At 40.2% G+C, this 12,235-nt stretch overlaps 1 protein-coding gene across 2 annotated transcripts in view; it reads left to right on the top strand.

Moving 5' to 3' along the window:
- Positions 1–12,235, top strand: part of TRIP11 (thyroid hormone receptor interactor 11) — a 68,452-nt gene that overhangs the window by 2,043 nt on the left and 54,174 nt on the right. Inside the window, exons 2-3 of one of the 2 annotated variants that reach the window (XM_077941627.1) lie at positions 5,042–5,100; positions 11,296–11,406. In XM_077941627.1, the coding sequence (XP_077797753.1) occupies positions 5,042–5,100; positions 11,296–11,406 (170 nt within the window). Of the gene's footprint in view, positions 1–5,038; positions 5,101–11,295; positions 11,407–12,235 lie in introns of both variants that reach the window. The other variant, XM_001092252.5, reaches the window with a different exon arrangement.

Raw genomic sequence — 12,235 nt, 5'->3', positions numbered from 1 at the left:
TTCCCAGGGACTATTCGTCTTTCATGTCCTGTCACCCATTTCTCCCTACTCCAGTCCATTTTCAATTGTATTGTCAGTTACTTTTTAAAAACAAACCTGCTTAAAAATTTCTTGACCCTGTTACAGAACAAAATCCAAACCTCTCAGTTTTGGATGGAATCTCACTCTGTTGCGTAGGCTGGATGCAGTGGCATGATCTTGGCTCACTGCAACCTTTGCCTCCTGGGTTCAAGCAATTCTCCTACCTGAGCCTCCCAAGTAGCTGGGATTACAGGCGTGTGCCACCACACCCAGCTAATTTTTGTGTTTTTAGTAGAGATGAGGTTTCACCATGTTGGCCAGGCTGGTCTTGAACTCCTGAGACCTCAGGTGATCCTCCCGCCTCGGCCTCCCAGAGTGCTGGGATTACAGGCATGAGCCACTGTGACTGACCTTCAGTGAACCTCTTCTAGTTGCCATACCAGTTGCTGTACATGTGCACATACATAAGCTTGCTTATACGCACAGCTTCTGTCATGTGGGATTTTGTCAGGCACCTACACAACTTCAAGCCTCTGTATGGAAAGCCCTTTCTTCTCTATTTCCTCCTTCACCCAGAAAACAATTTTCCTGTACAACCCTGCTCACATGTCAGGTACTTAAGTATTTGGTGAACCATTCTGACTCCCACACAGGTTGAGTTGTTGAGTTGAATTTGGTGATCTGTGTTCTAACAGAACTTTGTGGATCTCTCTCTGACAGCATTTAACATGTTGAGTTATAGTTTATCTGTTTTCCTGATGCCCAGGGTGGGGACTGAATTTTTTTGCTCTTTATATTCCCAAATATGTGGCACCTTGCTTTTGGCACATAGTAGATGCTTATTAATAAAAATGGCATAAGTGGGTGATGAGAAATCTGCAAAGTTGCTTAATGCCTTTATTCTTTTCCCTTTGTATTTCAGTGAGACTTGCTTAACACCTAATTTATTGATTTTGTAAATTTTTAAAAATAGGAGTCTGGCCGGGTGTGGTGGTTCACACCTGTAATCTCAGCTCTTTGGTAGGCCCAAGTGGGAGGATAGCTTAAAGCCAGGAGTTGGGGACCAGCCTGGGCAACGTATGATTTTGTAGAGATCTCATCTCTACAAAAAGTTTTTAGCTGGGCATGGTGGTATGTGCCTATAGTCTCACCTACTTGGGAGGTGAGATGGGAGGTTTGCTTGAGCCCAGGAGTTCAAGGCTCCAGTGAGCTGTGATTGCACCACTGAACTCCAGCCTGGGTGACAGAGACGACCCTGTCTCAAAAAAATAAAGGGAAAGGAGGGTCAGACTACAGTTCTTTTATTCATTCAACAAGTATTTATTAGTGTTTACCCTGTGTCAGTAATGCAAAATAAAACAGTTCCAAAATAGCACTATGGAGACAACTTAAAAGCCATCCATATTTGTAATATCAGAAGGTTGCAATTTTACCTAACACTACTGATTTATTCAAGGTTAGGAGCTTGGGCTTTTAAATCAGAGAGACATGGGTTGAAATTCTGCTTTTGTGCATTACAAGTTGTGGGATTTTGGGCAAATTATTAGAAATGAACCTCCAAAAAGCACAGTTTCCTTATCTTTTAAACAGGGATAATCATATCTATTGTGAGGTTGAGAGTATTAAATGAAATCATGAGTGCAAAATGACTGGAATTGTGCCTAGCAAATCGTAAACATTAATGAAGGGTAAATGTCATATTTGCCCTCATTGACAAAGTCAGAATATTTTTGTCTGCATAATATCTCCCCTTTATACCTAAAAAGGCCAAGTTTTTCTTGTGGGGGAGGGTATGAAGTTTGCATGAACTTGTAAAATCCGTCTTTAAAATAGTTGCTGCTTTTAACAATTACCTTCCTAAACAAATTAGATTATACCTTGTCCTCTTCAGAGTAGCAATTAAACAGTCCTTTCATACTTTCAAGCAAGACGTACAACCAACCACAGATGTAACCCTCCCTGGTGATTTTCTAAACAAGAGTGTTTGTCACTGTAATTATTGCATGCTTCTTTTGATTTAAACCAAGCTTCTCCAACCTGTGGTCTGCAGGCCACATGTGGCCTAGGATGGGTTTTGAATGAGACCCAACACAAATTCACAAACTTGCTTAAAATATTATGAGTTTTGGCCGGGCGCGGTGGCTTAAGCCTGTAATCCCAGCACTTTGGGAGGCCGAGATGGGCGGATCACGAGGTCAGCAGATCGAGACCATCCTGGCTAACACGGTGAAACCCCGTCTCTACTAAAAAATACAAAAAACTAGCCGGGTGAGGTGGCGAGCGTCTGTAGTCCCAGCTACTCGGGAGGCTGAGGCAGGAGAATGGCATAAACCCGGGAGGCGGAGCTTGCAGTGAGCTGAGATCCGGCCACTGCACTCCAGCCTGGGCGACAGAACGAGACTCCGTCCCAAAAAAAAAAAATATTATGAGTTTTTCTGGCTGGGCGCGGTGGCTCACGCTTGTAATCCCAGCACTTTGGGAGGCCGAGGAGGACCTCAGGATCACCTGAGGTCTGGAGTTTAAGGCCAGCATGGCCAACATGGTGAAACCTCGTCTCTTTAGTAAAAGATACAAAAATTAGCTGGGCGTGGTGGCACAGGCATATAGTCCCAGCTACTGGGGAGGCTGAGTTGGGAGAATCACTTGAACCCAGGAGGTGGAGGTTGCAGTGAGCTGGGATTGTACCACTACACTCCAGCCTGGGCGACAGAGGGACACTCTGTCTCAAAAAAAAAAGAAAGAGTTTTTTTTGCGTTTTTTTTTTTTTTTTTTAAAGCTCATTAGCGATTGTTAGCGTTAGTGTATTTTATGTATGGCCCAAGACAGTTCTTCCAGTATGGCCCAGGGAAGCCAAAAAATTGGAAACTCTTAATAAACTGTAGTCCAGAGAAGTTATTTTTATATTAAGGAGCTGTGAGTAATGAAAAAAATACTAGTACCTAGGAAAAAAAATCTAACTCTGGATGATGATTTTCTTTTCTTTTTTTTTGTTGTTGAGACCAAGTCTTGTTCTGTCGCCCAGACTGGAGTGCAGTGGCACAATCTTGGCTCACTGCAGTTTCTGCCTCCCCGGTTCAGGCAATTTCTCCTGCCTCACCTCCTAAGTAGCTGGGATTGCAGATTACAGGCACCCTCCACCATGACTGACCAGTTTTTTTGTATTTTTAGTAGAGATGGGGTTTTGCCATATTGGCCAGGGTTGTCCTTGAACTCCTGACCAACTGATCCACCTGCCTCGGCCTCCCAAAGTGCTGGGATTACAGGTGTGAGCCACCGAGAGCAGCCGGATGATGATTTTCTACTAGCATTTGTGGTTACCATGTTGATATTGCTGGGCTCTGTCTCTACTTTAAATGAAAATATACAAAACCAAGGGCCATGCATGGTGACTCACACCTGTAATCCCAGCACTTTGGGAGGCTGAGTGTGGAGGACTGCCTAAGGCTAGGAGTTCGAGACCTGCCTGGGCAACATAGTGAAACCTCATCTCTCCAAAAAAGTAAAAAAATTAGGTAGGTGTGGTCACATGTGCCTGTAATTCCAACTACTTGGAAGGCTGAAGCGAGAGAATTTGAGGCTACAGTGAGCCATGATCACACCATTATACTCCAGCCTAGGTGGCAGAGTGAAGTGAGACTTTCTCCGAGAAAATTAAAAAATGAAAATGTACAAAACCAGACTGAGCTCATTCACATTTTTAATAAATTGCGTCTATGTTACTTTAAGTGTTCTCAGTATATTTTTCTTAGTTTAGAGGTCATTATTTGATAGTATTAAGAGCAGAAGTTAGTGACAGAGCAGGTACACTGTTATCTCAGACAAATACTGCCACTTTTAAGTTCCAGCTCCCCTTCTTTTTTTGGAGACGGAGTCTTACTCTGTCGCCCAGGCTGGAGTGCAGTGGGGCAACGTCGACTCACTGCAACCTCCACCTCCCAGGTTCAAGTGATTCTTCTACCTCAGCCTCCTGAGTAGCTAGGATTATAGGCATGTGCCACCATACCTGGCTAATTTTTGTATTTTCAGTAGAGATGAGATTTTACCTGTTGGCCAGGCTGGTCTCAAACTCCCGATCTCATGTGATCCGCCCACTTGGGCCTCCCAAAGTGCTGGGATTACAGGCGTGAGCCACCGCACCTGACCTCTAGCTTTCTTTCTAGCCTCATGCATTTCAAGGAAGTCACTTCTAACTACAAGCAGCCAGAAAAAGCAGACAGTAAAACACATACAGAGGGGGTACTCGAGCACAAAAGGAGGTGGGGGGAAGTCTCTTGGATAACTGCCAAACTTCACTCTCATACAATGGGCCCCACTAAAGCAGTGGGCCTTAATAAGCACTTTCATTTCCCTTCAGGTGCACTAACATAGGGAAGCTAAAGCAGATTCAGGGGGTATGCCTGCAACTCCAGAAAAAATGGAACAAACACACAACTCTCCCTCCCAGATAAGCACTACAAAAAAACACAGAGGCAGTCTAAGCCTCTAATATGCTCTCCCACCCTAAATCCTTAAAAACTCTTAGTCTGGAAGAGAGAGTGCCTCTAACCTAACTCAGCCAAATGCCCCTCTCAAGTTTGTTTTCTCTGAAATAAACCTGTCTTAACTGGCAAGCCACCCTTTGTGTTTGTCTCCTCTTTCTTTAATTCTTACAGTTAGAAATAAGGCCTGAAGCCCCAGTTGAATAAGTTTCATCTAAAATTATAGCAGCATAAGCCCACAGAGAAATAGTTTTAATTTCTAAAGCTTAATTTCCCACAGCAAAATTTTAATGAACATTTCTAAGGGATAAAGGTAGACATCCTAAGATAGAGGGCATAGGCAAAAAGAATGACTTTTATGACAACATTAGTATCAGTGAAAAGTTGTTATGGAAATAAAGTAATTTTTTTCTTCTGAATCCTCTCGTATCAGCCTACTATTCTGTATAAACTCAGTGAAATATATTTTCCTGAAAATACCTGTTTATTACTTCGTATGGTATTGATTAAATATTCAATATTTGATATTTCTCTTGTAGCAGAATTACCTGATTCTAGAACAAAGGAAATTGAAGCCATTCATGCAATCTTGAGATCAGAGGTAAGGAAAATCAAAGACTACTTCGATTTTTCTTTTTCAAAGTCATGAAAGTCACACAAACATTATTTTGATCCTTTTTAAATGTACTGCTTAGCACTTTTTTTTCTTTTCTTCTTTAATCTCGATTGTTTTTTGAGCTTTTATCAACCTCTGTAGATGAAAAATGTATTTACCTGGTACTGCAGTTTGCTATTCTTTAATATTTCCATCTCTATTTCTGTATAAGTAGGAAAACTGCCAAATGTAGAAATAATAGTATCAATAATTTATCATAATCCGGGGTTTACTGTGTTCTAACAGCATACTAAATTGCAGAGGTACATTTATTTAAGAATAATTTTTTTTTTTTTTGAGATAGAGTCTCACTCTGTCACCCAGGCTGGAGTGCAGTGGCACCATCTTGGCTCACTACAACCTCCACCTCCTGGGTTCAAGCAATTTCTCTGCCTCAGCCCCCTGAGTAGCTGGGATTATAGGACTGTTACCACACCCGGCTAATTTTGTATTTTCACCATATTGGCCAGGCTGGTCTCAAACTTCTGACCTTGTGATTCACACGCCTTACCCTCCCAAAGTGCTGGGATTACAGACGTGAGCCACTGCGCCTGACTAAGTATAATATTAAGAATGCAATTCTGTTTAACCTGGAGCTTTTTAAACACTAAAATGATAATAATATTTGGATACAAAGAAGTTAAGAATATAGGAATAGCAGCCAGGCACAGTGGCTCATGTCTGTAATCCCCGCATTTTGGGAAGCCAAGGCAGGTGGATCACTTGAGGTCAGGAGTTCGAGACAAGCCTGGCCAACATAGTGAAACCCCATCTCTGACTAAAAATAAAAAAAATTAGCCAGATGTGGTGGCGCACACCTATAATCCCAGCTACCCAGGAGGCTTAAGGCAGGAGAATTGCTGGAAACTGGGAGGCGGAGGTTGCATTGAGCCAAGATCACACCACTGCATTCCAGCATGAGTGACAGAGAAAAACTCCATCCAAAAAAAGAAAAAAAGATATAGGAGTAGCAAATTAATTTTACTGTTTTATTCATTATTAGTGTCTAGACTAGGTGCAATGGCTCATGCCTGTAATCTCAGCACTTTGGGAGGTGGAGGTGGGAGGATGGCTTGAGGCCTAGAGTTTGAGACTGGTTACAAAAAATAAAGATAAAAAAATTAGCCAAGGTGTAGTGGTGGGTGTCTGTAGTTCCTGCTACTCGGGAGGCTGAGGTGGGAGGATTACCTGATCTTAGGGCCCAGAAAGTCAAGGCTGCGGTGAACTGTGATCCTGCCATTGTACTCCAGGCTGGGTGACAGAGTAAGACCTTGTATCAAAAAAAGAAAAAGACATTTTAATAATTTAAATACAGCAAATCCAAATTTTTATGTAATTTTTTTCTGGTTTTGAAAGACTCAAAATAACCAATGTTCTTTGAATTCAGTTAACTGCTTTTTAACCTTTAATTGCATAACATGGAATATCTTTATCTCATAAAATATTGATTCCAAATTTCAGTTACCTCCCTAATAGATTTCAGGTTATTACTACTTCTAGTTATTTTTGTTGTGGTGGTTGTTTTGAGACAGGGTCTTGCTTTTTTGCCCAGGCTGGAGTACAGTGGCACAATCATAGTTCACTGCAACCTTAAACTTCTGGGCTCAACCGATCCTTCTGCTTCAGCCTCTTGAATAGCTGGGACCACAGGCATGCGACACCACACCCAGCTAATTTTTAAAATTTTTTTGTAATAGGCTGGGCACGGTGGCTCATGCCTATAATCCCAGCACTTTGGGAGACTGAGGTGGTCAGATCACTTGAGGTCAGCTTGGTCAACATGGTGAAACCCCGTCTCTACGAAAAATACAAAAATTAGCTGGATATGGTGGCGGGCGCCTATAATCCCAGCTACTTGGGAGGCTGAGGCAGGAGAATCACTTGAACCCAGGAGGCAGAGGTTGCAGTGAGCCGAGACCACACCACTGCACTCCAGCCTAAGCAATACTCCGTCTCCAATAAATAAGTAAGTAAGTAAATAAATAAATAAATTTTTTTGTAGAGACCATGTCTTGTTCTGTTGACCAGGCTGGTCTCAAACTCCTGGCTTCAAGCAGTCTTTCCACCTTGGCCTCTGAAAGTGCTGGGATTACAGGCGTGAGCCACCATGGCCAGCCTGGTTCTTGATTGTGTCATTAAAACGAATACTTTTGAAAATTGTAATGGCTCATGATTTTATTGAAGAGATGATGGCTGTCATCTTTGCTCCATAATTACAAAGCATGTTTATTCTTAGATTTATAAATGCCAATCAGAATGGTCAGTCCACTGAGCTTTTTTCATTTCTGTGTCATCTGTTTCCTCCCAGTTGCTTTTGTATACACACCTGCCTTCAGCCTTCTACATATGAACATATCAAGTAAATGTTGGTGTACAAATATACATGATGAAAGAACACTGTCACGTGGACAGGCGCGGTGGCTCACGCCTGTAATCCCAGCACTTTGGGAGGCTGAGGCGGGTGGATCATGTGAGTTGGAGACCAGCTTGACCAACATGGAGAAACCCCGTCTCTACTAAAAATACAAAATTCGCTGGGCTTGGTGGCGCATGCCTGTAATCTCAGCTGCTGGGGAGGCTGAGGCAGGAGAATCACTTGAACCTGGGAGGTGGAGGTTGCAGTGAGCCGAGATCCCGCCATTTCACTCCAGCCTGGGCAACAAGAGCGAGACTCAGTTTCAAAATAAATAAATAATACTGTCACATATCTGCTTAGCAAAATGAAATGGTATAGGTCCTTGTCACAAAACAATGCAGAGTGAAGTATTTTCCTGTTGAATGATGTGAAAGCCATATTCTTTTTTGTTCTTAGAAATATATTGTTCACTTATCAATTCTTGACTTTCAGAAAATTCATCCAGGATATTGCCATCTGAAGATTTGTATAAGATTTCACTTCTACAGTCCATTTCACCATAACCATTAGACTCTAGGATGCTGCTCTCTGTCTCTTTGCATTCATCTTCTGAGTTGTCTGATAATTGTGAAATGTTTACCTTTGTCAGTTTTCTTCTCTTCATCAAGTAATTAAAAATTCTGAGTTTTTAGCTGTCTTCAATGAAAGAGACAAAATAACAACTGCAAAAAGTGGTGTCTGTAGACAGCTGTTTTCTTTTAAAAAGTTGATATAGGCCAGGTGTGGTGGCTCACGCCTGTAATCCCAGCACTTTGGGAGGCCGAGGCGGGCGGATCATGAGGTCAAGAGTTTGAGACCAGCCTGACCAACGTGGTGAAACCCCATCTGTACAAAAAATACAAAAGTTAGCCAGGTGTGGTGGTGTGTGCCTGTAATCCCAGCTATTCAGGAGGCTGAGGCAGGAGAATCGCTTGAACCTGGGAGGCGGAGGTTGCAGTGAGCTGAGATTGTACCACTACACTCCAGCCCGGTTGCAGTGAGCTGAGATTGTGCCAGTACATTCCAGCCTGGGCGACAGAGTGAGACTCTGTCTCAAAAAAAAAAAAAAAAAAAGATGTAATACTTTGGGCAATGCAGTCAGAAAACTGGTTATTTTACCATTGTATCATTCTCCTAGGTGATTTCATAGGTTTTCCGTTTTGTTATTGTCATTTTTAAAATAGTTGGGAATAAGTTTTTAAATGTTTTTTTAAAAATTGCCGTGATAGTAAAAGAGCAAAATGTTTTAAGATACAGAAAATACAAGTTGATTATGATCCTGTGATTTTTGTTAGATTTATAAAAGGATCCATGGTACCCTTATGGTAATTGTAAGATAGAATGTTTTATTCTATTTTTAAAAATAGGTAAATTTTCTCTTTGTTGGTAGACCTCTCAGAAAGAATAAGTTTTACAAATAGTTAGGACTGCCTAAAAAAGAAATTAAGTTGATTTCTGTGGACCCTAATGGTATAACCAAGGATTAAGTAGGACAGAATATTTTAAGATATGAGTGTCCTATGGACTCAACAGCAGAAATGTAGTCAGAGTTTAGAGGGACTGCAGCTAGACCTGGAGGCCATCAGGAGTCTGTCTCTCTTTTCATTTGTACTCTCTTGTCTTCTTTCCATGCATTTATTCTTTTCTCCTTTTAGACCAGCCCCCTCTGTTCCATATTCCATATAATAGAAAATACTATCTCTGGCAACTCTCTTCATATTTTATGGATTCAGCCACATGAAGAGAAACTGTCCTTCATTTGCTCTCTCAGCCTTTCTTTTTCTTTTGAGACAGGGTCTTGCTCTGTCACCCAAGTTGGAGTGCAGTGGTGTGATCATGGCTTCCCGCAGCCATGACCTCTCAGGCTCAAGCAGTCTTCCCTCATCAGCCTCCTGAGTAGCTGGGACTATGAGTGCAAGCCAACACACCTAGCTAATTTTTCTATTTGTAGTTTTTGTTCCTTATGTTGCCCAGGCTGGTCTTGAATGCCTGGGCTCAAGTGATCCTCCTGCCTCAGCCTCCCAAAGTGCTAAGATTACAGGCATGAGCCACCATGCCTAGCCTTTTCTCAATCTTTCTGACTCTCATATGGCTATGTAGATGAGGGCAGACAACCAAGTAGATACTGACCATATTCAAAGTTTTAAAGTTCTGTTTATTAATCAGAGTTAAATAAATAGCCTTAGGTATTTTTGTGTGAAAAAAAACCCTGAAGTGATCTTTTATAACCAGGGTTTGACTTCAGTATATTATATTGCTAAGTTATATATGGTGTTTTTCTTATTAACAGCTTACAGAAAATCATGCAAAAGCAGCCAATAGAATAGAAAGTAATCAGCTGTTGTGACCATTGGTCCTGTTTCTTACTACTAGTTCTTCAGGATAATTAAGGTCTGTGTCAGATTTCTGGGGATAGAGTCCCAAACTAGGATTTGTGGATTTTGTAATTATTCCTTTGATTATTCCATTGATTTTCTCTGCGAATTTATGTAATCTTCCTGGATCATTATTTTCACATCTGTTGACATCAGAAGTTCCTAGAATCTAAGAAGAAAACAAATGACATCCCCAAAGTGAAAAAGTCTTCACCTTTTAGCAAGAGCTTTCTTTCTCACCATCAGTCTCCTTTTTCTCATTCATTGTTGTTAAACTGTGTTTGTGGGTATATTAGTAGAATGCTTAGTAAATTGTTATCTGCAGTGATTTGTAAATTCTTTTTTGTAGATAGTTTTAGTGTCCATTTCTCTTGCCCCATTATATTCTTCATATTTCATTCAAATAAGGAATGATAATAGGTTAAGATAATTTAATATTTAGGTACATACAATTTGAGTAATTTTTTTCATGTTTTTCAACATCTTAAAAGACAGTGTGTGATGTCTAGATTCATTGAATTAGGCTATTTTGTATACTTTGAACTTTTTTCAAGCAGTTCTAGTAGTGGTTTTCAAATTGGATTTTTCAGAGGTCCTTCAGGGACTCTGAAGGACAAGCAAACGATGTGAGATTTTAGCTCCTCCCTGTACTTCACCCAGAAGGATTTCTTTTAAAAAAAGTTCTGTTTGGGGAGAAAACAAAAACTCAAAACATGTAATCCATGTATTTACTAGATATGTATTGACTACTGTATGCTAGAACTGGGTAGACAAAGTTGGGGAAACATTGATTAGTGGCCTTAACAGAAAATCAATCTGAGCAAAATGTTACTATTTCACTGTTTGGTTTAGAATTATGCATATTCTATATAAACATGGTCAGTGTATTTTTTTTTTCTTTTTTTTTTGAGACGGAGTCTCGCTCTGTCACCAGGCTGGAAGGCAGTGGCATGATCTCGGCTCACTGCAACCTCTGCCTCCCAGGTTCAAGCAATTCCCCTGCCACAGCCTCCTGAGTTGCTGGGATTATAGGTGCGCACTACCATGCCCGGCTAATTTTTTTTTGTATTTTAGTAGAGATGGGGGTTTCACCATGTTGGCCAGGATGGTCTCGATTTCCTGACCTCATGATCTGCCTGCCTTGGCCTCCCGAAGTGCTGGGATTGCAGGCGTGAGGCACCGTGCCCGGCTGGTCAGTGCATTTTTAACTTTAATTTAAAAGCATATTTTGAAGTCCAGAATTCTGTCCGAGACCTTTTATATTTGACATTTTTTTGGGGGGAAGCAGTACGTTTTTCATAAAGCCATGCACAAAACTAATTACATGTTTTACTTGCAGTCTTTTTGTTGAAAATACTTTTTTTTTCCTAGAATGAAAGGCTTAAGAAACTTTGTACTGATCTAGAAGAGAAACATGAAGCATCAGAGATTCAAATAAAGCAGCAGTCTACAAGTTATCGAAATCAACTGCAACAAAAAGAGGTAAATGTGATCACAGTTACTTCATACGTACTTCACTATAATGTATTTAGGTATGTTTTTAGAGTTAGAATATAAATCGAGGTGTATTCAGATCTACAAAAATGTTGAAAAAGTGATGAATTTAATAATTTTCGACTCAGTTTGATATCCCTTATTTAATAAGAACTTTATAAGGTTTTCTATTAAGTTTACATTATATAAACCAACCTGTGTGAAGTATAATTTTTTCTTTCCAAAAGGAGAAAAAGTTTTTGTATAAAATATCTTTAGGCATCTGTTGCTTATAATTTCTGATTTTATGAAGCCTAATGTTTGTTGTATTGGCATGTGCTTGATTTTCCATGGAAAAACAATATTAAATATAATTTATGTATAATTGCTTTATAAATGTTTTTGGGTTTTTTTAGTTTGAAATGGCTGCTTTGGAATTTATTTATCTTTGCTTTACAGTGCTGGTAGTAGATATTATATAATTTAACGTTACTCTGAATCCTTAAAATACAGTCTGTGTCCTCATGTGTTGTGCTGTTACTGAATTCTCCTTAGTGTTTAGTACGTGAGTGGCCCTGAATAAATACTTACATTGAATTGACCTGTTTCCTGTTTTATTATCCAGATCATTTGGATGTTTTTTCGTTTGTTGACTAAATGTTCATTTCTACCATAACTTTATATTTGGGTTTTTAAGATTTAGGTGTCATGCTTTCTAGTTCCTTTAGTGACATGCTAAGATGAAAGATAAAAGTATAGCACGTTAAAGATATACATAGGTTTTGAGAGTAGTGCTTAAATTTCCAATTTGTTGGAAAGTGATAATTTCATAAAATAC

Source organism: Macaca mulatta, chromosome 7, assembly GCF_049350105.2.
Source record: "Macaca mulatta isolate MMU2019108-1 chromosome 7, T2T-MMU8v2.0, whole genome shotgun sequence".
Classification (NCBI taxonomy): Eukaryota; Metazoa; Chordata; class Mammalia; order Primates; family Cercopithecidae; genus Macaca; species Macaca mulatta.
This window is presented reverse-complemented; position numbering and strand designations above follow the sequence as displayed.